Consider the following 22,282-nt stretch of genomic DNA (forward strand, 5'->3'; position numbering starts at 1 on the left):
TGGGCACAGGCACACGGTGAATCATGGCTGACTTACGGCAGCTTAAAGAACTGCTCTTCCACATTGCCACCCCTATTGTCCACGTGTATGTTCTTATCTGTCCCAAGTCTTCGGTAAAATTAGTTAATTTAAACATGAGCTGCATATTTTATGTAGGCGGTCTAGTTTTTCTAGTAGCCCTTGAAGTCCTTGTGACCTCTGCAAGCAAAGATTAGGTACAATATTCTTTCTCTGCCTTACAAACTCTGCCTCCATTTTAAATCATTAAATTCTTTTAACTCAGCCTGGCAGGATTAAAAATACATTGTTGGCCATTTGTGGATGAGCAGAAAACATGTAAGTTAAATAGCTACGAGGACTGGAATGACACTTTTGCGAATTTGTTAGCCAAGTAGGGTGGATGCAGAAAATACCTCTCCAGGTACAACGGCTCAAAGGGCAAGCAGGAACTTGCTCTGTTGTAATTTTACAGTGTTAGCAAATGCCCATAAACTTTCGCTAAGGACTGTGGCTTTTGTGATGGTAAGACAAGACTAACACATAAGCACTGCATACATACATTCACCTGTTCCGTTTAGTGTCTGCAAGAGTCGTTTGTTCCCTGAGTAGATTTCCTGTGCTGCTTACCACCAAAGGGTCTTACAGCCTCACAAGCATCGAGAGTGAAGATTAATGTTCTGAAAGTTTTTTTCTAGCCTTTCAAATTACAGAATGAATGGTTACAGAATAAGGACAGAAATGATACTTCGAAAGTGTTCTGCATCCCACATCTTCGATTAATTACTAAAGAAAGAACAGTATCATGTTTCTTCTGCAGACACCAAAGTGAGATACCTGAAGTAAAACATTTTAAAGTTTCCAAGTCCTTTGGTATTTAAAACCCCCTCAGCTAGAGACCACTGGATCCCTGGGCTTTGGCAGGCAAGCAAACCAATTACTGTGTTGCCTGGTTTTGTAGCAAATCCCTGGGTGTAGGTCAACGTAGTTTAGGCAGTAATGACAACTAAGTAACCTGCTACATTTTTCTTGTGGGTAAAAGCAGGTAAATTGGTAGTTATCCAATAGACACCGATCACTAATGATGGGGTGTTTTCTCAGTAAGGTGTTGAGGTGGTGACAAAGCTCCTAGGGGCTTAAAAGTTTTATCTGTGGAGTCTGTGACCCACCAATGCTCATACAATAAATTTATTTCTAAATTAAATTATTCTGAGTCCTAGTTAGTTTTCCTTGCTTTAATAAAAGTAGCAGAATTTTTCATTTGGCTACCACAAACTGTAGCATTTTGGGTTTAAAGACACATTATTTTTACTTTAAAGGCTGGAAATGCACTCTTCAATAGTTTCAATCATTTATTAGCAGAGACATCATTTTCTGATGTGCCATCTTGCAGGATAACAGTTTCTGCAGAAATAATTGCATATTTGGAAAAGTAACCCAAGTGTTGTCCTTAACTTTCTCTTGCCCACTCATAACTCCTTTTCCTTTTTGTCCTATGCTTTTCATTTCTTAAGTTTATTTGTCCCGTGCTGCCACTTTAATTATTCACACACCTAGGTTTTATTGGATGTTGCTTTTCATTTGCAAGATCCAGTACATTTGAAAATAACCAGCAGCAATTACTCCCTCAGGTTTTACCTGCCATTTATAGGATACTATAATATCACACTCACAGACGAGGACAAGAAACACCTCTTCTCCAGGGACTGGAAACATCTATAGCTTTCATGGGTGTCCTGGGAGGAAGGCAAAAGCCCAGTCTGGCTGCAGTCCTGTATGTGCCCTCCTGCAGGATTTTATTCATCTGTTTGCTGAAGTAAAAATAATTTCTGTGCATTATTAGAGGCAGAGGGAATGAAGAAGCTTAAGGGAAACTAAATCAGAGAGTTTTAAGGGCAAATACTAATTCACAGTGTAGTTTGAGCAAGTTTCAAAATGAAATCACTAGCTTCCTTGTTTGGGTTTTGCCCAACTCAGAGGTCTTCAGCTCAGTTTCCTGAACATGTTTGAGTGGCTACTTCAGTCCTTAGAAGTTGTCTTTGATGTGAGCTGTGATTTCCTCAGTTCAGGGTCAGGGCTGACTGGTGCTGGTGGGGCTCAGCGCCCACACAGGCCTGTAAACGCCCACCAACCACAGCATATTGAAAACTGGAAAAGAGAAAAGCAAGCCCAATGTGTGGGGCTCCATTGCTTTTATCTCGCCTCATCGGCTACAGACCAGAAAGCGTGCATTGCCAGCACTGTGCTGTGGTTTCGCGCCCTTTACATCTGGCCTGGGAGGTTGGTGAGCGGGAGAGAAGCGGGTATGCTGCCCCGCATCACAAGCACAAGCAGTGCCAGGTTTTTGAGTGAGGACAAAGGGACCTGGGGACTGACCAAGCTACCCCACCAGGAAGGAAACGTCCGGGCGAGGGTGCGCGTTGCTCTGCTCGCAGCACCGTCAGGGCCCACCGCAAGAAAAGGTAAACCAAGGGCTCGGCCCGGTGGGCTGGTGCCCGTGGTAGGGCTTGTGTCATCCCGGTGCTGTGGCGGTGGGTGGAGGAAAGAGGAGGGGGCCCCAGTGGGGCCCTGCCCCATGGCCTCAACAGCTGAAACACCAGGCTGACCCTGATCATCGCCAGCAACAAGCCTGCCCTTGCTTGCCATTTGCTTTCTGGGTTGGGTTCAGCAGACTTAAAAATAACTGGTTCATTTTGAGATTTGGAGGGAAACAGCTTTTTGAAGGGGCTGCCAGATGGTGTGTGAGCCTTCCTTTCGATCCCGCCGGCCAGCTGGTTTCTTTCTGTGGAAAATAACTTTTAGCACTATCTCTTATGTCTTGGTTTTTAGGTGGCGTCTATGGTTGCGTTTCCTTGGTTCAAAAGGGGGTTAGTTTGGCAGATGAATCCTCCTTCCCCTAATCCTACATGCCCTCTCCTCCCCCAGAGCAGCCACAGCCGTTACAAGCGCCAGGCTCTTCACCGGCTTTACCAAGGAGAGCGAACGTGAGGCCTCGATGCCGCCCAGTCCTCTCGGACACCACCGAAGGGCAAAGCGGCCGGGAAGGCGAGAGGGGCGTCGCGCCTCCCCGGCCGCACCCCGCGCCGTGGCTGTGGCCGTCCCCCGACCCCTGGCTCCGCTCCCCTGAGGTGCCCCGAGGTTCCCGCACCTCGCCCGCCGAGGTGGCGGCTGCCGCCGCCGCCGCCTCCTCCGGTGGCCCTCCGTGGCCTCCCCGTCAGAGGAAATCGCCCAGGGCAGCGGGGTGCGGGGCTCGGCCGGCGGTGCCGTGCCGTGCCGTGCCGTGCCGTGCCGTCGGCGGCGCCGGGGCGGTGCGGCGCTGACAGGTGGCCGCTCCCCTTCCCGCGCCGTCCCGGTGGCTGCAGGACGAGGCGGGGGGGTCGGCCCTGCCCGTCCCGAGAGAAGGAGAGGGGGGACGACGAGGAGGAGGAGGAGGAGGAGGAGGAGGGGCGGGCAGCCCGCCGCCGTCCTGAGTAATGGAGCTGAAACGGCAACGTGAGTAGCAGCCCCGCGGCGAAGGGGGCTCGCCCCGCCGAGTGAGGAGGGAGGCGCGGAGGGCGCCGGTGCTGCCGCCCGGTGCTCCCGGCGAGGCAGCCGTCGCCTCGCTCCCGCCTTGCGCCCTCCTCAGGTGGGTGTCCCGGAGCCGCTCCCCGGCCGGCAGGGCGAGCCGAGGCCCCTCTCGCCGCGGGGAAGGGGCGGGAGGGCTGTTCCCGACGGCGTCCCCTGAGGCGAGCGGGGGCCGAGCCCTCGGCCCGGGGCGGAGGGGCCGGTGTCTGGCCTGGCGGCTGGGCCCCTGGCCAACATCTGAAAATGGCTGGACACCCAGCTTTTTAGGTTGGAGTAATTTAAGCTCGAGTTTTAAACCGATTCTTCTTTTTTTTTCCCCCCTGTTAAAGTCCTGCTGCGTACGGGTGGGTGTGTATTAGCGTGGTGTGGCAGCGTGGGGACTTTTAAGTCAGCTAAGCACAAAAAAAAGAAAAAGATTGTGCTTATATTTAGTGCTTTAGTTGCTGCCAAGGGGCATGCGAGCACCTGAGGGAGAAAGGAAATCCGGAGTTGCTGTAAGATGGGATGCTAATCGTCGTCTTTTCCTTGCGCTTCGCTGTTAATCGTCGTCTTTTCCTTGTGCTTTGCTGTCTTACACGCCCTGCCACACCGCCATTCGGGCTGTCCGCACGGTTTCTTCCTCCCTGCTCCTCTCTGCCCTTTTACCTGTCTGGCACCGTGAGTATCGCTGAGTATCTCAGACTGAGTACCTCTCTCTGGCAGAAACGGAGTGAGGGAGGTTTGTGCCACCTCTCTGAACGCAGCAAGCCCCTCTGCGGCATGCCGTCCCCATACTGCTCCTCGGTGCTGAGCCAAGTAGTGGGCTGAGGAGCCCTCAGCCTCTAAAATCAGCAAAAGCACAGTCTGGCTGTCGTGAATGTAGACCGAGCTTTGCATTTTGTAACTCCTGACTGCTGTGGATAGCAAATCTTAAGCTCTCTTAACTATCCGAAGTTTGTCTGAGCTTATGGCTTAGCTGCTATCATGTAGAGTTTTATGCATGTCTATGCAGGTACGCAAAAAAAGAGTATACACATGCAGGATACGTAACCTCAGTAGATCTAAGAGATCCAGGTGGACCCAGCAGATATCCTCAATGCGGTCCCCCAGTGCTTTCTGAATCCAAGAAAGCAAACCCAGAAGTTGGTTGACAGTGGAAACATTTTCTGACAATTTTGAGAACTAAGTACAAACTGTGCAGGAGAGTTGGTAAATGTATTCCTTAAACCTTGAAAGGCATATTTTAGAACCTTTTAAGAAGCTTGTGGTTTACGTAAAATATGGTATATAATAACAGAAGTTAGACATTCAGTACTTTCTCTTCTACTTAGGTAAAATGCTGTGCTTTTGAGCCTATTTTGCAATAGAGTTGCTCCATAGTTTTGATGAAAAACAGTGCAAAATCATTGTAAAGATAAACCTGCTAAGCCAACAACGGAAAAAGCAAAACAAAACCTGACTGATGGTCTCATAGATCTTTACAATGCATCCCCCACCCCCTGAAAAAATAATCACTGAGATCTTTAAATAAACTTGTAGTTTTTACTTAATTCTTCCTGGGTTTTGTCTTTGAAACTTGTGACTTGGTCTCCTTTACAAATTAAGTCTATTTTGTGTATAAATTGGATTTTTTTTTTAATATTCAAAAAGAGAAAAAGTGAGTAAGTTTCATTCTACATGGTTCCTGCAGCTTCCTTCTTTGTGCGTGTGAACTTTGTCAGTGTTCATGTTCACATTCACTGTATGAATTAAATGTTGGAGTAATTTTCAGTATTATTTTAGTGCAGGTTTGCACCACTATTAGTGGCAGAATGAGACAGATTTCTCTTAGACTGAGGTAATAATTGGGAAATTTGTTGTATCTCTGAAGATTCATTATATTACTTTCTCAATCTTAATCCTTTGATGAAAATATAGTAAGTTTCTCACAGTATCTTCCTTACAGTCACACAAATGCACAAACTTATGACTCCTAAATACAATGACACAGAGCATTTTAAGAGCTCAGATCAGTACCTTAAAGGGGTTTACTGTCCTCTCTTTTTTTTACCCCCCCCCCCTTTGTTCTGATGCAGGAAATGAGAAACTGGGATTATTTACAGAAGAACCCTCAATGTTCATAATGATCTGCATTCTTCCTCACTAAGGTTCAGGGGCTGGAGTACAGCTGTGCTTCAGTTGTTAAGGATGACTGGGTCAGAGAAGGCCACTTGGTACTTCTGTTGCTATTATAAAGAAGGGGGAGTTCAGGTGATAGTACTGTTCGGTGTTAGCTTTACCAATCTGCATTTTCTGCAGTGTTTTGTTAGGCTTTTTGTTTGTAAAGCTAGGTGGAATGCAGGAATAACTACATGGACAAATAAGGGATAGGGAGTAGCTAGAGAGATAAAATATTTACAGGAAAAAAGATCTGGTCTTTATGGTGGATTATAAACAGAACCTGAGTCAATAAAGTCTACGCTTAAGAAAAAAAGTCAAACTTCCTTCTGGCATGAATGGCAGAGCCTCCAGAATGTGCTAGTTGGGCTAGTGTGTCCATTCTGCAGTAAAAGATGCAGACCAGTTGGGCAGAATTCACGGGAGAGCGGTAGAACCTGCAAAACGGGACTTGAGGAGAACAAGTGAACTATTTGGCCTTATTCTAGAGAAGGGGTAGGGCAGAAATCTTAACATTTATAAAAGGCGGTTCCAAGAAGGAAAGAAATATCTTCTTGAGTGTAAACTGTTATAAGGAAGATTTAGGCTAGATAATACACAATATTTTCTAGCAGGTTGGCAAAGTGAACATACTGGATATTTTTGGACATTGTTTCTGTTGAACTTGGTTTTCAGGACTATGAAACAAAAAATTTTCTTTCACACTTTAACTGGCCATTATGTTCAAGGACATGTTTCTTTACAGATTCAGGAAGTATCTCGTGACATCAGAACATCAGTGTTTCACAGTTGCAGTGTGATATTTCCTTGTTTAGCATCATAAATTAGGTGGTGCATTTCTTCTAGATCAGGGATGCATGTTAGCATTTCTGATGAGGAGGAAGAGGAGATATCCAAAATGGAATTGATTTATATTTCTTCATAGTCAGGAAATTTGTGAATCATGTTGTTTTTGTAGTGTGTAGATGCGCTGGTAATGCAGTCCATGGAAACTGTGATACAACTGAGAGAAGGTGAAATGGTCACTCTAGTCATGTTTGAGTGCAGTCAGAGCTCATTGTGTGAATGAGATTGTTTTGGCCTTCTTCAGTTATTTCTACCCAGCGTGTCAAAAGGGTGGGTGGAGGGAGTTCCGTGTACGGTCAGCATTTTAAACCATTCCTGTAGTGTCTGCCTATCACAGAAAATCAATAGTAACTGCATACTACCTGTATAGTCATGTGTAGTATCTGATACTTACTTTTCAGAGTCAAAATCCTACTAGGATTAAGTTGAACTTTGTGTTTCTTTGGGGTATTGTGGGTGTGGATTGAGGGGAGTCTTGGGGGGGAGTCTTCTGCTTGAAGATCAAGTTTTAGAAACGAAGGGGGTTGTCAGAGATGGGAGTGGAACAAATACTCTATTGCCACATCTCTGAAGGCTGTGGTTAACACAGTATATCAGAAATAAAATAGCCAGTTTGTGCAGCAATGCCAGAGAAAATACAAGATTTTGTGTGTTGCTATGAAAACATCTTTATGTCTCTGTGGTTTTCTTTCTTTTTTTTTTTTTTTCTTTTTCCTTGGCAGATCTTGTGAAATTAGGAGGGCTCCTGTTGACATGGTTGGCTGCTTGGTACTTGGGATGCTTATTTGCTGCTTTTATGCCCAAAAAAGCAATTACAACATCTATTGCTAATCTTCAAGGCATTGGAAGGAAACCAGTGTTGAGGGGTGTGTAGGTGTATTTCTTTTTTTTTCCTTATACTATATCTAATGTTGTTTATTCACATGGTAAATGACAAATGGCTTGTGGGCTAATAAATGATTTGATATGTGCTATTGTAAGAATGAAGTTGGCTGTGTAAAGTTAATTAAGTAGTGCAAGTCTGAAATATTTCTTAGACGCTATCTTTGAAGAAACACAATGTCAGCCTATATTTGCCAGTGTGCAAATATAATTAATTGAATAGTAATGTAAGAACACCTTATTTGTTTTCTGGCATGTAAGCACAAAGCTGCAGCTGCAGCTTTGGTTCTATCACGTGTATTTTACAGTTATGGTAAACTGTTGAATCACAAACCAAACTTTGTGATTAAATTCTCATTGTTTCCTTCCTCTAATCTTAATGTGTACGTTTTTCTCATTCTACGACTATGTTATCCTGTGAAAAAGGCTTAAAATGAGAATGATAAATGTTAACTTCAAGCTATTGGTAGGAATCCTTCATCCCTCTAGCCCTTGTTTCCTGTTATATGAAATAGCACAAAATAATTACTCTAGATTCAAATCAGCTGATACTACATGGGGCATTTTTCCCTAGATATGCTTGCTCTTGGTCCCAGCAGCTGTTTGAAAGTCAATGATAACTTAAAGCCCAGGCAAATCTGTGATAATTTTGCCATGATACTGGAAAACTGGCAGGATTGGCTTTTGTGTATATATGTTTGAGCTTAGCTTGTTGACAGTAAGTGATCCTTTCCATGTAGAAATTGTTTATGCAGCATCCAAGAAAACATTTTCTCATCTTTGTTGTTGTAGCCCCTGTCCCAAAAAGGCAGAAGTGTGATCACTGGTCTCCCTGCTCACCTGGGAACTACGCCTATCGGATTCTTAGCGGTGGTGGCAAAGTAAAGCTGGCTAAAATTTGTTTTGAGGATGACCTGTGAGTACCAGTCTAACTTTAAATCTAAGCAAGTGCTTTGTAGTGTAAAGAAGGGTGCTTCATTTTGGTTCACTAGCAGCAAGTAAACTCCTACCGGGGGGTTCCTATTCTGGTGATAAACTTCAGAATATATCTGACAGTATTTAACTCTTCCCCCCCCCCCCCCCCCCCTTCCTTTTTTTTTTTTTTTAAATACCTAATCTCAGGTTATTTTCTTCATTCCTCTACATAAGCTGCATTCAACTGTTAGTTTCAAGTATGATTTTTAATTTTCATGGTGCGGGATAGCCAGTTTACAGTATGTTGAATGGTCAACACCTTCTAAAAGTCAAGTTCTTTCATGGCTTTTCAAACTGGACAGGTAGAGTGACTTCAAAACCTTGCAATGATCTTTTGTGTAGATATAATCCACAGAGAATACTGCCACAAAACCACATTTTATCTTGCTTTTTTTCTACTGTATCTTTCTGGCTGCATTTGTACGAAGTACTTTCTTGATCTGGCTCATTTTAAAAGACTCATTGTGTGTCGTTGAAGGAAACTGACTGATAAAATGTGCAAGATTTTTAAGCCATAGCTCTTGTTTACTACAAAGTCTTTAATTAAATAACTGAAGAAAACATGAACGTCAGAAAGTGACGTAGCACTGGTAAATATAACTTTGGATCAGAGCTTCTGGATGGATGCATTCTACTGATACTGTATTTATTTCGATTCCAGGCTTATAAGCGAAGAGAAGGGTAATGTTGGAAGAGGTATAAACATTGCCGTTGTGAATTGTAAGTAAAAGAAAATATGTTAGAGAGAGACATACCTTTGTACTGCAATAATTTACAAAGGTTCTTGGGGGGGTGGGGGGTTTTTTGCTTGGTTTGTGTTTTTTTTACTAGCTAGTATGGAAGGAAAGGGAAAGGCAAAAATTGCAAACTTGATTCATGTTAAGTGTAAGAAAAACAAATCTGTGTTTGAGAGAAATAGTCTTCCGGATAAACAAAAGAAACATGTTGATAATCAGTATAAGAAAATAGAAAATGTGTACATAGAAGCGGTATATGTGTACTTTATTAGATAAAAGAACTGCTTCTTATGTAACATAGCAAAAATATCCGTGATCTCCAGCATTAAGACTCAACTTTCAGGTTCAGTCCTCGATAAAAGGTATCTACTGCTCCACTGATAAGGGGCAAGCAGTAACTGAGAACTGCAGTTCTGCCCCAAGGTACAACCAAGGTACAAATTCCTTTTCCAGACTTGGTCAGTGGACCAAAAGACAAACTCAAAGCTTGATTAATACTAAACTGTCATTATATGTCTTTGCTTATAGTAGGAGCTATTGGAAAGCAGAAGGTGCAGTTTATTCTAGATCTGGAGGCACCATTTTAATTTAGATGAATGGGAATGGTGGTGAAGTGCAGTGTATTCAATAATGGATCCTGAGAAAAATGAATGCCTAAATGTTGTGGGGGAGGGAAAGAAAGGGAGTTCAGATGCACAGTCAAGTTGGCTTTGATCACAAAACACTTATGTTCCAGTTTTTTTGTCTCAGTATTGCTAAGCAAGATCTTGACCTTGTCTAAACTTGCATGATTTTATTGAAGTCACTGGGTTAAATTACCATAGACAAGAATCTGTTCCAATTTTTTTTTTTTCCCAGTGCAGGTTTTTTTACTGCATTTTTTTTTCCAATAAGGAATCATAAAAACTTTACTGGTTATAATAGGCAAACAGTTAAAAATGAGTTTTCAGCATACAGTGGTAGAGTAAGAGAGCAAATACTCATCTTGAATGCATAAGCGAGATTATAGCAAATAGGAGTAGGGAACTAGCATTGTCTTTGCATCTGAAGTTAGTGAGGAAAAAGAAGTGATATATCAAATTTTACACATTTTTAAACGGCCATTTCCTTCATCACACATATAGTCATTTTAGCTACACTTTCATCTCCATCTGCAGGTAAATCTGTCCATTATCTCGAACCACTTTGTAGTGAGACGTATTTTCTACATGTCCTCTAATTAGATCAGTCAAGCTAATGACTGTGCTCAATAAGTATCCTATGGCATCACACTTGTATTTTATTTCATAATGATAACTCTTTCTTCTCTGAAAGAATATGGTCCTTTGTAAGAAGGAAGATAGAACTATTAAGCCCAAGCTAACAACACAGAGGGAGAGAGAAAGAATTTTGTGGACTTCTGCTGTCCTCACTACAGCCTTTTCCATTTTTTTGTGACCTTGGCTCAGAAGAAGCCTAGTTCTAGAATGCTGTTGTACCACTGGTGGATTTTTGCCACCTTTTTCCCTCATCAGCGTGATAAACCTGCCATTTAGAGTCCTATGTTCAAAAGAATTTGCCTTCATGATTTTATCGTATATGGATCAGATAAGCCAGAAAGGAATCAGAAACTGCTGGATCTTCTCACTAGAGACGACCTGATGCACTCTAAATGGAAAAGACCCCCTCATGTAGCAGGGATCCAACCAGGGTCTTGGATAACGAAAATCGATTAACTCGGCATGAATTTAGAACTTTGAAAAGTATTTCCAATTGTACATGTCTTGCTTAAACAAAGATAGCCATCTAAACAGCAGCATAATTTATGATGAATATTGACCGGAATGTTTTGGAATTACTAATTGCTTGCATGCCCAGTTTCTGATACGGTAATGATGGGTGTTGAGTTTCAATCCACTGAGATTCAAATGGCATGAAAGCTTGCACATCTGAAACACTGCACGGAATAGTATTAAGCTCATTCAAATAGCCTTAGGCTTAACCAATTTTCCTATTTATGGTTGTGAGCTAGTATAGTATATATAGATATAAAAACATGGAAGCACACAGTAAACTGAATTCCTTCTCAAAATAAAAAGTAATAAAAATGTTTTAGTCACATTTGATGATTCAGAGACTACATGAAACAAAATATTCTCCCCAAATCTTAAACGTTATTCCATATTCCTTCCAATTTAAAAACTTAAACAAAAGAAAACTCAGAAGCCCAATAATAGACAAAATTAGAGATGCCTAGCTTTAGCTGAAAACGCTGTATATGCTGATTGAATTTGATCATTTTTGCTCATACTTACACAACTTTTTTTTTTTAATTACAGATAAAACAGGAAAAGTTACATCGGCAAAATATTTTGACATGTGGGAAGGAGGTAGGGAAAAGAGTGCAATAGAGCTTCTGTTAGTATTTCAGCATTAAGAAAGAACTTATATCTATATAATTATCCTGCTCTTTCATACTGCTATGATTGTCTTATCGACAGGGATTGGCTAGAAACAAACAGCTGTTGTCTTCACAAAATATGCTCTGGCCAGATCTGATGACAAAGTTTGCCTGAAAAGCTGAATTTCTCCTGTTAGTTGAGATAGTTAATTGTCTTTTTTTTTTTTTTTTTATTTTATGGCCTTTTTTTTTTTTTTTTTAATTGTCAAATTGCCATTTTTTAATTGTCTCTTTTTTTTTTCCCCCCATTATTTCAGTCTGGTAGGAATAGCACTTAACCAGGTACCACACCCAGATACTTCACTCAGCAGAATTCCTTTTCCTGACATATTTTGTTCTATTTTAGTTGTAAAATCATCATAGGAAATATGCTAGTCTGTCTTGAACATCTTTCCATGTAGCTAGAAAGATGATCTACTTTAAGAATAGCTTTTAACACGTTTTCCAAACTTTGAACGAAAACAGTTTCCTTACCTATTAGTAAGGAGAAACAGAATGCTATGAGGCACTGGAAGCTGATTCTCTGACCACTTAAGAATGCTGGTGGCTTTACGTGCATGAATAGAAATCACATTGAGACTAATCATGAGGCTACAATTTTAGATATGGTATGTAGACTGTAATGTCTCCAGGGTGCCTGTTACATTTTTCTGTATGGAAAACAAGTGTCTTGTGTATGTTTAGCAATTGCAAAACCAGTAAAAATAGCTTAGTGCTGCAAATACACTGCCACTTAATGAAAGTGGGTGTACAACAGGGTGTGTAACTCAGCTCTGAAGTTAGCATGATAGTAGGAAGCTCACAGAATAGCAATGGCTTCTTCTGGGCTATTCCGTGCTTTGCTTGTATGTATAATATTATGTGAGGTAAACATGACAAACCATCTATATCTTACCCTGGGCGAAAACGGCTTTTGTAGAAGCTCAGAAGTATCTTTGTTTACTACCAGGAAATGCAGATCAGTCCATGCTCTCCTAGTCTTCAGTGAGAACTAGCAGCTTTTTGCACCTTTCAAGATTAGGCCCTCTGCCTGTAAACAGAAAAATTGCCTAGTTAGGTCTCATTTTGAATAGACAAGGCCAAAAAGTGAAAACAAGTTGAAAGTAGGTGGAATGTGGTATGTGTGTAATGAATAATCAGTTGCGTAATTGATTCAACAGAGCACTCGGGAGAGATGGTGACTTTCATTAAAAATGCACCAGAAGGGTCCCTCCTTTTGATGGTGACTCATGATGATGGAAGCACCTGGTAAGCAAGTTATTCATGACAGGCTGAGGAACAGAGCAATTAATAGCTTGGAAATCACTATTGCATAATGGTGTAAAGGAATGGTAAATTTCACTCTATAGTGAGGGTTGTTCTCTCATTTCCTGCCTAAAAGGTTTTGATTCCATGTCCATTCAGTGCTTGCCCGTATCAGGTATGTTGATGCTTCCAAAGATGGGTAGATAGTGTTACATTTGTTTAAAAGCACCAGTGGTCCTCATAAAGGACATTGCTGTTACCTCTGGGTCACAACCTTCTATTAAGAAGGTATCCACACTTCCAATTATAATGTATCTAGTTTGCATTCCTTCCTACATCTTAACCTGATTCTTCAAGTGCTTTCAAATCTTCGGGTTGTTTTAGTTGAATTCATGATATGATAATTATACAGGGAAAGACTTAATCATTCGGTTGATAAGCATTTGATGCCCTTGTCCTTATTTAAGAAGGGTTGAAACATCAAATAGTATTTGAGATACACTTTTCTTCCTGCTATGCTGTTGCAAACAGGTTGTATTAACATCAGGAATGTAGAGAGGAGGAAGAAAAAGAATTTTGCCCTGTGAGTTTAATGGCATGCTACTAAGACAGCTCTCAGGATTTTTTTAAACTTCTCATCGTTGCTTCTGCTCACCTACTAATGTAAAGCATGAATCAGCTGTGTTCTTTTTCAGCATTTTTCCCATCCTGAATTTTTAACACTTTTTCTCACTAAATTTTCCTAGGTTGAAAAATGACGCCAAAAAACTAATAGAAGAGCTGGGAAGTAAAGAAGTATGGAACATGAAGTTCAGGTCAAGCTGGGCTTTTATAGCTGCCAAAGGCTTCAAGCTGCCAGATAATATCCAAAAAGAAAAGGTCAGGTTCATTTTATTTTCACTTTGTATTTGTCTGTATATCAGGTATAGCCTTCAGGTGCAGATTTCTTGAGTTAGCTATAATAACTGTAGTCTGTTCAGTAAGCCTCAGTCGTACAAAGCAAGTTCTCTAAGGTGTCATCATTCTTTGCTTTGGATCTGGGCCACGTACAGTACTGACTTCTACCGCACCAGCACTAAGTCATCTGTAGACAAATTTCAGAAGTGACCAGCAATTCTGGAGAGTCTCAGTTTTGAAATGTCCAACCTGATATGCTGTACAGAGACTTACATTTTCTTCTGGAAGGACAAATTCTAAGGACTTCCTAAAAATAAAGACTGTTTTTATATGAAAATTGAGCTGTCTGAAATTGGCCGTGCAAATGCAGCAATGCTTGCATCACAAAACTTTTCTGAATAACTTGCCCTCAGGCTTCAGGAGGACTAAAGATACCATTTTTGTATCAGATTTCTGTTTGCATCTGTGACCTTGTATTTGCTTTCTGTAAGCCCAGTAGTGCTCATCTGTTTGACAGAGAGGCAGACAGAAATGAGAAAAAACAATAAAGAGGTCAGTTCCCTTGGTGACACTGACTCCCTCCAAAGGCATGTGAAACTTCCATAGGTGTTTTTTTTCCCCAGAATATTGTTGCAATCTTCTTCACATTACAGAGCTTCTGCAGGAAAAAGGCATTCAATTTAGTGTATATTATGACAGTCATCTGGGAAATAAATAAAGCACTGTGTAAGAGAGAAACTGGTGGAATCTTCACCCATTATGCTGAGCAAGATGTGCAACGTGCTACTTAGCTTCCCAGTCCTACCCCATTACCCCTTCTGTTGTATGAGGTTTGACAAACTAGTTTGTAAATGGAGAACCAAATACTGTTTTTTTGTTTGTTTTAACAGATAAACCACTCTGGCAAGAGCAACAGATATGGTGGCTGGCCAGCTGAAATCCAAATAGAAGGCTGTATCCCAAGAAACCTGATCTGAACAAATGCATACCTCATTAATAAAGATGATTCTATATTTTTATATCTATGACTCCAGTAAATTGCCTCCAGAACCCGATAAGCATCTGAACACTAATTGTAAAATAAGTCATATGCACAGTTTTTAACCTTTCTTTCCTCTGTGAGGTTTTACTCTAATCTGAAAACAAATAGGTATTTTGACGACAAGTGGAAATAAAATACTCTGGTTTGGAATTACAATGTTCAGGAAGTCAGTCATAAAATACCAGGCTTTTTGAAAGTGAGTGTACGTTGTCATTAGTAATTTTAGGGTTTTGGTTTTGTTTGTTTATTTGTGTATGTGTTTTCTTTTGGTTCCCTTTAAAGACTAATATGCAAATATAACTTAGTCTAAATTGTAATATAAAATCACTGGAAATAAAGCAAATTATTTTGATGTTAGTTAATTAGTAATGTCATTTCTTTTCAGAAAAAGTACGGAAATAGCAGTTACATTTGTTGAACTGGTCTTAGTGATGTTGACAACATGGAATAGCAATGTTAACATGTAAAGATCAAGTTACTTCAATTATTTTACCAAATTTAAGCCGCAAATCTACAAGGTTTGTTTTAATTATTTTTTTCTTCCTGTAAGTTTAACTTACTTAAAAAACTGTAGTGACTTCATGCAAGGTTAAGTGTTATTCATGCTAACTGTAGAATCAAACACGATTGTAAGGAAACTGCAGAAGCCATTTATTCAATTTCCCTTTTTCTGAAGCACATCAAGTACGTCTAGACCTTTCTTAACTGGTGTTTGTCCCCCGGTTGTTCAGAAGCCTCCCATATGGCAGATTCCACAGCTTAAGTTGCTTCCTGTAGCATTTCACTGTTATTCTAGTTATTCCCCAAACGTATGGAATTAACCTAAAAGGACTGAGCCAATTACATGGAGAATAACTCATCACCATTCTTTTTATGCCAGTCTATCGTGTATCTGAAGACTGTCCTCATCAACTCTCTCATCCCTAGACTGAACCTACATGGTACATTTTAATCTTTCTTTAAATTTTTGTCGACGTTAAAGTGTTCATTTAGCAGCAACTCTCTTAACGTGCTGTGTTTCAAATGGGTCACAGCACTCTGCTGTGAGCATCCCGCACGCTAGACTTCGGGCAGGAGAAAATCAGAAGTGGTGACCTGAGAGGGTGGCTGCCAACAGCCAGATTCAGTCTGCTCTTGCTCTCCGTGTTGCCTGGTTGAAGCCCTCTCGGTGGTGCTCCAAATCTCTACCCTTGTCGCAGCTGCCACTACCTACTTGTGGTCACTGCTGTGCTCCCAGCAGCTTTCTGGTATCGCGTCCCCCACCAGTCCCCAAAGCTACATTGCCTGCTACCAGTTTGCAAACTGCTCCATAGCCCAGGGACGCTGCCAATGAAAGCAATTAAATTAGTTAGACTCAATTTGACTTTGGCAGACTCACAATGGTTGCTCCTTGTCACCTTGCTACTGATGAGGTGGTTACAAATTGAGTATGTAAATAGCTGTTTCAATATTTTTCCACATTGTCCTGGTTTCGGCAGGGATAGAGTTAATTTCCTTCCTAGTAGCTGGTACAGTGCTGTGTTTTGGATTTAGGAGGAGAACAATGTTGATAACACACCCATGTTTTAGTTGTTGCTGAGCAGTGCTTACACTACTCAAGGACTTTCCAGCTTCCCATGCTCTGCTGACTGAGAAGGCTGGAGGTGCACAAGAAGCCGGGAGGGGGCACAGCCAGGACAGCTGACCCAAACTGGCCCAAAGGACATTCCATACCATGTGACATCATGCTCTGTACATAAACTGGGGAAAGCTGGCCGGGGGGGCCGCTGCTCGGGGACTGGCTGGGCATCGGTCGGCGGGTGGTGAGCAATTGCACTGTGCATCACTTGCTTTGTGTATTATTATTATTACATTATTATTATTATATTTATTATTATTTTATTTCAATTATTAAACTGTTTTTATCTCAACCCACGAGTTTTTCTCACTTGTGCTCTTCCAATTCTCTCCCCCATCCCACCAGGGGGGTGCGGGGGAGGAGTGAGCAAGCGGCTGTGTGGTATTCGGTTGCCGACTGAGGTTAAACCACAACACACATCTAAGTGATTCTTTTGTTCTTTTTGCTTGTTCATCCTGCAAGTTGTGTAGGCCAGGGGCCTCGTTTTGGTATTTCACACATCTAATAGTAAATGCATGTGAACTGTTGTAACACATGCTGAACTTGGCCTCATTCTTGAAACCTAGGGATTTGGATGGAAGACCCAAGGCTTGCTAGCAGTTGCAGTTCACAGTTAAGAAAACTTCTCTGCATCTGCTGCTGTTCCTTACACATGTGTTTTAGCAAGAGAGGAGAGCTATCATAGGTGCCTAGCTTCCGTGTGAGCCTGTGGTGGGACAAAGCTTCTGTGAAGATACTTCAGTGCTTACTCCTTGGGAGGTTTAAAGCAGTGGGTTCCAGGTGCCTTGTATGTGCTTCCTAGGGATGTTATAGCACTGCAGCGAAATCAAACTTCTCCTGTGCTTCAGATGAAGTGACCTAACCGACTGTACGTTAGCGTTCCTGTCATCCAGATCAATGCTAAGATGTATGGCTTGTGTATGTTTATTTTCTTAAGTGTACAGCTTCATGTCACCAATAATTTATTCAGGCAGTGTTCATGTTACTGGCAGAACATTTATTCCTTTACATTGTAATCACCCTTTGCTACGTGCCTGAATTATAAAAATAACATAATTACAGTACTAACGGTTGGCAGTCCTCAGAGTGGCAAGCTCTGAGGCAGTCCTCGAACTCTGTGCAGTCTGACAGTCATTGCCTTCTACTCCAGGCTCCAATTAACCTTATGTCAATTACAATTAAATTTTATATCAGTTTCTGTTTAGCAGTTACCATGAAGTGTGCAAGTACCCCAAGTACTCCATTCTCTGCAAATACTCCATTCTTTACATTCTTTACATTTGCTCTGTTCTTCACACTCTGCAAGTACTCCCTTCTTTACAAATGGTCAACCGTAAAAGGTGCATACTCATAATCTGAACCACAGATCAGACCACTGAGAACCTTTCACAGCACAAGCCCCTGCAAAATGTTCTTTTAACTCCATCGTGTTTTCACTTTTTCAGATGCAGTTGAGTCGTCTAGACAAGTGTTAATAATCTGCAGCGTTGAGTAGCTATCATCAGCTTTGTTTTTCTTTGCTCATGCCACAGTCTTTAAATATGGTAGTCAGAGGAGCCTCAAGTACTTTGATAACTCTCTCATCTGAAGAAATCATGGCAAAGTGGTCACTTGAGCAAAAAAGGCACTACTTTTTCAATCACTTTTCAGAATAGAAGCAATCTTACAGAGAGTTGGTTTGAAAGTGGGACTTTGCACACACAGCTTGAGCACTTTTAAATGAACTGCCTTCTAAGGAGGAGTGAAAAGCTTTTCCATGGACCTGTAATTCTGAAAAATTAATCTGGGGAAATGCTGAATAGCTTTGGACTTTAAAATAATCAAAAGACCAGCAAGTTAAACACTTAATTTTATTTGGGGGTGAGGCCATGGGGTGTAGGATCCCTAATGCAGATCTCCTTCCTTACCTTCTCTGTCATGTGCTCTACACTACAGGCAAACTCGAGTGGTGGAGGTCAGTGCTGTCGATGCCAGGTGACACTGTCAACCACAAGCAGCAGGTAAGAAACAATTTGCTGTGCTCTCCTGGGCCGGGTAGGTGCTGTGGTCTTCACCGTGCCTCGTGAAATACTTCTGGGTGGTTAGTACAGCGTGCGGGATCACCACCACAAAATGAGGTTAACACCTGCAGAGCAATTCGTCTTTTTCTAAACCCTAGCAAGTAAATCCACTGGGAAAACATGAGCTTTAGGCCGTAGCATTACTTAGGGCCTGGGTTCGTGTATTTAAAAGCAAAATGGCACAGCAGGTGACAGCAGTGTCTTTCCAGAGCCTCTGCATCTGTTTGTAGGAGTACCCGACCTCCCTGCGGTTACCTGTCCTGGACAGACACTGGAAGCCACAGACACAGGTGGAGGTCACCCTGCCTTTCACTTGCGGCTGGGAGGGAAGCCAGCAGCTTTGCCTCTAACGCACCAGACTCCTTTCCTGTGCTTTGCCGGTGGCAGGCTCCCATTTCAAATATCCCCACCAGCACCAGCCTGCTGGTTGGCATTCCTCACAAGAAGTGTTCGAGTACGTCCCTCGTATCCCCTGACCATTTAGGTAGAGGTTTTAGATAGAAGTAATTAGAAAAAGTAGCTTTTGTTCCCTCTTTTCCCTCTAGCATGAATGTGACACAACCAGTCCCGTAAAGAACGAAGTACCTGGACAGAAGCCCTTTTTTATCTGTCCGTTTAAGAGAATGAAAAGCATTTCAGGGTCTTGACATGTCTCTTAAAAATCCCTGGATCCCTGACAGCCCAATTTGATGGCAGCAGTAGGAAATATTAATCAAATAATAGGTAACATTTTCAGTTTCTCAGTGGTAACTGTTTCTTTAGGTTCTTTGTGTAGTGTTGTCTACCTCAAAATGGGAAGTTTCCACTGTATTTAAAAGAAAAATACAAGAAAGGAAAAGTTCTTCAGTGAAAGATGCCCTTTCGCAGGCAAGCTGGGCTTAAAGCAAAACTCCCACTGACTGCAGTCCACTCAGAAGAGCAAAGGGAAGTTAGTGCTTTTACTTACACATAATGCCTGGTGGGAAGTAATATACGAGTGTCATATCTCTGATCTCGCCTTAGCTGCAAGTGAAATGCTGAGCGATAACTAGAATTCAGGGGATTAAGATGGGTGGTTTTAATAACGTTTGAGCGACAGCAACTCCTCATTTCCTGGGACTCTGAAGTTTTGATTTCACTTCTCTGCTGGTTTTTTTGTGGTTTTTTTTTTCTTTCCGGGACGATTTTCAGCAGCATAGAAAATGCAGATTCTCCCCATCCAAGTACAAACTTTACACTAGCAGCTCCAACATGACTTCTTCCCTCTTCCAAAGACAAGAGCATAGAGACAGATGCTTTAGGCTGGCCCAGTCTCCACTGCGGGTCTCATTAAAAATTTTGAAATACTTTTTTAATAGTTATTTTTCAGCCAAAAGCAATATGCATTTCAACCTTGTACTTCTGATATAAATCTTGTGTGGTTATGCTTTATATAGCTGCTTTCTATCTCCTGGGCATTCTCTACCAGAGTTCTCAGGAATGAGACTGAACTTCTACTTTCTCCCCCAGACCAGGAGGTCTATGACAACCTGGACTTGGAAAAGAGGAATGTGGTCATGAAGTAAGACTTTGCAAAGGGTTATTAGTGCTTTGAGGTCACATCTGACTATACGTTCCAGTTTTGCTCCCATCCTGGTCCTCTGAATGGCATTGTGCTACCTGATCAGATTTTTAGTGCCTGCAAGGACTAGAAGTGGAAGAATTAGACCTCGTGTATCTCTGGATTTTGCAGCCAGAACAGAAAACACCATGTACAGCTAGTTTCTGATTTTCCTTCTGATAACTTACAGGACAGAACTGGAGCCCAGGAGCAAAGCTCTGCTTTCTGTGAGACTTATGTCCATCACGGTGATCCACATCTCTGGATACTTAGTTACTCGCTGAAGTCTCTACTTGCCATGCTGCCACTCACCAGCTAAGCAAGCATTCCTTGCAGCAGATGAACAGGAGCTCAACAGTCCCAAATCAGCAGTCTTTTTACTGCTGATTGTTGAAAATCCCCATTGTAACAAGAATGGAAGAGATTTCTGTACAACGTGAGGTATTCCTGCCCACTGCAGGCACAAGGCAGTTTGAACTGATTTGGTCCTTCCACAAGAAACCTTCAGCCCTAAGGGGAAGTCACTTCTGCAGTGAATTATTGCCTGCTCTGCTGTGGACTCAGTAATTTCCTTGAGAGGGAAATCTAGAAACACAATCAATAGCTTTCAAGTAAAAGGAAAGGGACATATATGGTATTCTACAATTCACAAATTAATTTCCACTTAGCAACTTTTCAAGCCATTGGGTGGAGATAAAAAAGCATAGTTAACAAAGATAAAACTACTGCTCTCCATTTAGTTTCAGCTCTAAGCTAGCCGATTTGGGTAGGTCACAGAAACCAGCCGTAGCAATACGGAGCTCGACAGACTAACATAGGCAATGCTGAGCCTCACGCTGCTCCAGCTCGACTGCTGCCAAAGTTGGTTTCAAGCCAGTCCCTGAACTTTCTCATCTGCTAGTGGCTTTCTGGTGTTGTAGCACAGCAAAGCTCCCAGCAATAGCACTTACACAGCACCATGCAGTTAGCTCTGCAGTTTACTGAAGAACTTGAGCCTTAGTCAGTCCTGGAGAACACAAAAAATTACAGGCTTTTCCCTCATTTATTTTACTAGTTCTTGGTAAGCATTGTCCTGGCAGTAAATAATCTCTTCTAGTTTGAATTGTTCATTACTCCATCTGAAAAAGCATTTAAGCATAGAGAAGCACTGCTGCCCCAGCTGGTACAGGTGTTAGCCCTGACTATCATCTGCTCCAGGAAATGGTATAGTGATGTAAAAGGTAAGATTTATCTAGAAACTCTGAGATCTGAATTGTGCTATTTACTAAAGGCTATGGCATTTTATTTTATGTCTTCAGCTTTCCTGATTTTTCCTACAGCTCTTCACATGCTTCACTGTGCTCTGATTAACACAGTAATTAATTTTTTCCAGGTTACTTGCAAATAGTCGAGGTTTTAATAAAAAGTGCTGAGAATCCCACCGTTTATAACCACTACCACCACCAGCTGTACCCTCTGCTGAGCGTGCCTGGCTCCGTAGCAGAGGTGGCAAACAGGAACATGTTCCTCAGCCAACTCACTAATGGTCAGTTAAAAAAAAACCCAAACAAACAAACAAAACCCAACCTGCAGACCTGGAGCTGGACAGAACTGGTTTTGGGGGGAGCAAAGAGAGCAAGGAAATAATATCTAATGTGTAAATGGCACTGTATATAGTAAATTCAGATGTAACCTGGAGCTGCAGACCAATGAAGGAAGAGAAAGGCGTAAATATGTGTTAGCAAACATACATATGTGACCCTAAGTGGGAGGAGGAAGCGGGGGAGGGGGGGGAAAGAAAGGAAAAAGAGAGGAAGAAAAAACAACGACATGAACATTGTATTCCTCCCTGTGAAGGACTCGGGTGCTGACAGCTCACTGTAGTATCCCACCACCACCAGCATGAAACCACTAACCTTAGGACCCAGAGAAGCAGTGGAGGAGTGAGCTAAGAAGTGTGTGCTACAATTTTTATTGTGTTATTGCTATTATTGTGACTTTTTCTGTATATAAGCACACTACCTGCATTATTGTTCTTTGTTTCTCTGTAATAATTAGATCATGTAATAATGATTCTTGAGTTAGTCTGTTAAGATTTCCATTATACCAACAATCAATTGATGGCTTTACTTTATATGTATATATATATAAAAATAAGGTGTGCTTCCTTTTTGCCCATAAACAAAAGTTTGAACGTAAGAGTGCTCCAGCTCCTGCTTGCAGTGCACTTTCTCCCTGGTGACCTGGAGTGGAAATTTGTGCCTCTTCTACTACCAGCTAAGAGC

The 22,282-nt window shown here is 41.8% G+C and overlaps 1 protein-coding gene across 1 annotated transcript; it reads left to right on the top strand.

The window, feature by feature from the left end:
* The first annotated feature begins 3,423 nt into the window (after window positions 1–3,423).
* Window positions 3,424–15,111, top strand: FAM3B (FAM3 metabolism regulating signaling molecule B). Its single transcript, XM_076328874.1, has 8 exons — window positions 3,424–3,489; window positions 7,266–7,409; window positions 8,218–8,341; window positions 9,062–9,120; window positions 11,456–11,506; window positions 12,738–12,825; window positions 13,569–13,701; window positions 14,610–15,111. Exons 1-8 carry the CDS (start codon window positions 3,471–3,473, stop codon window positions 14,694–14,696), a joined length of 705 nt encoding a protein of 234 aa, XP_076184989.1. The 5' UTR covers window positions 3,424–3,470; the 3' UTR covers window positions 14,697–15,111.
* The last annotated feature ends 7,171 nt before the right edge of the window (window positions 15,112–22,282 follow it).

This window comes from Aptenodytes patagonicus, chromosome 1, assembly GCF_965638725.1.
Source record: "Aptenodytes patagonicus chromosome 1, bAptPat1.pri.cur, whole genome shotgun sequence".
Lineage (NCBI taxonomy): Eukaryota > Metazoa > Chordata > Aves > Sphenisciformes > Spheniscidae > Aptenodytes > Aptenodytes patagonicus.

Bases quoted from the DNA above. Each gene is read 5' to 3' on its own strand.
- FAM3B (XM_076328874.1), top strand. The intron at 7,410-8,217 runs GTGTGTAGGTGT...TTGTTGTTGTAG, and splicing joins AAGGAAACCAGTGTTGAGGG to CCCCTGTCCCAAAAAGGCAG. The intron at 13,702-14,609 runs GTCAGGTTCATT...TTGTTTTAACAG, and splicing joins ATAATATCCAAAAAGAAAAG to ATAAACCACTCTGGCAAGAG.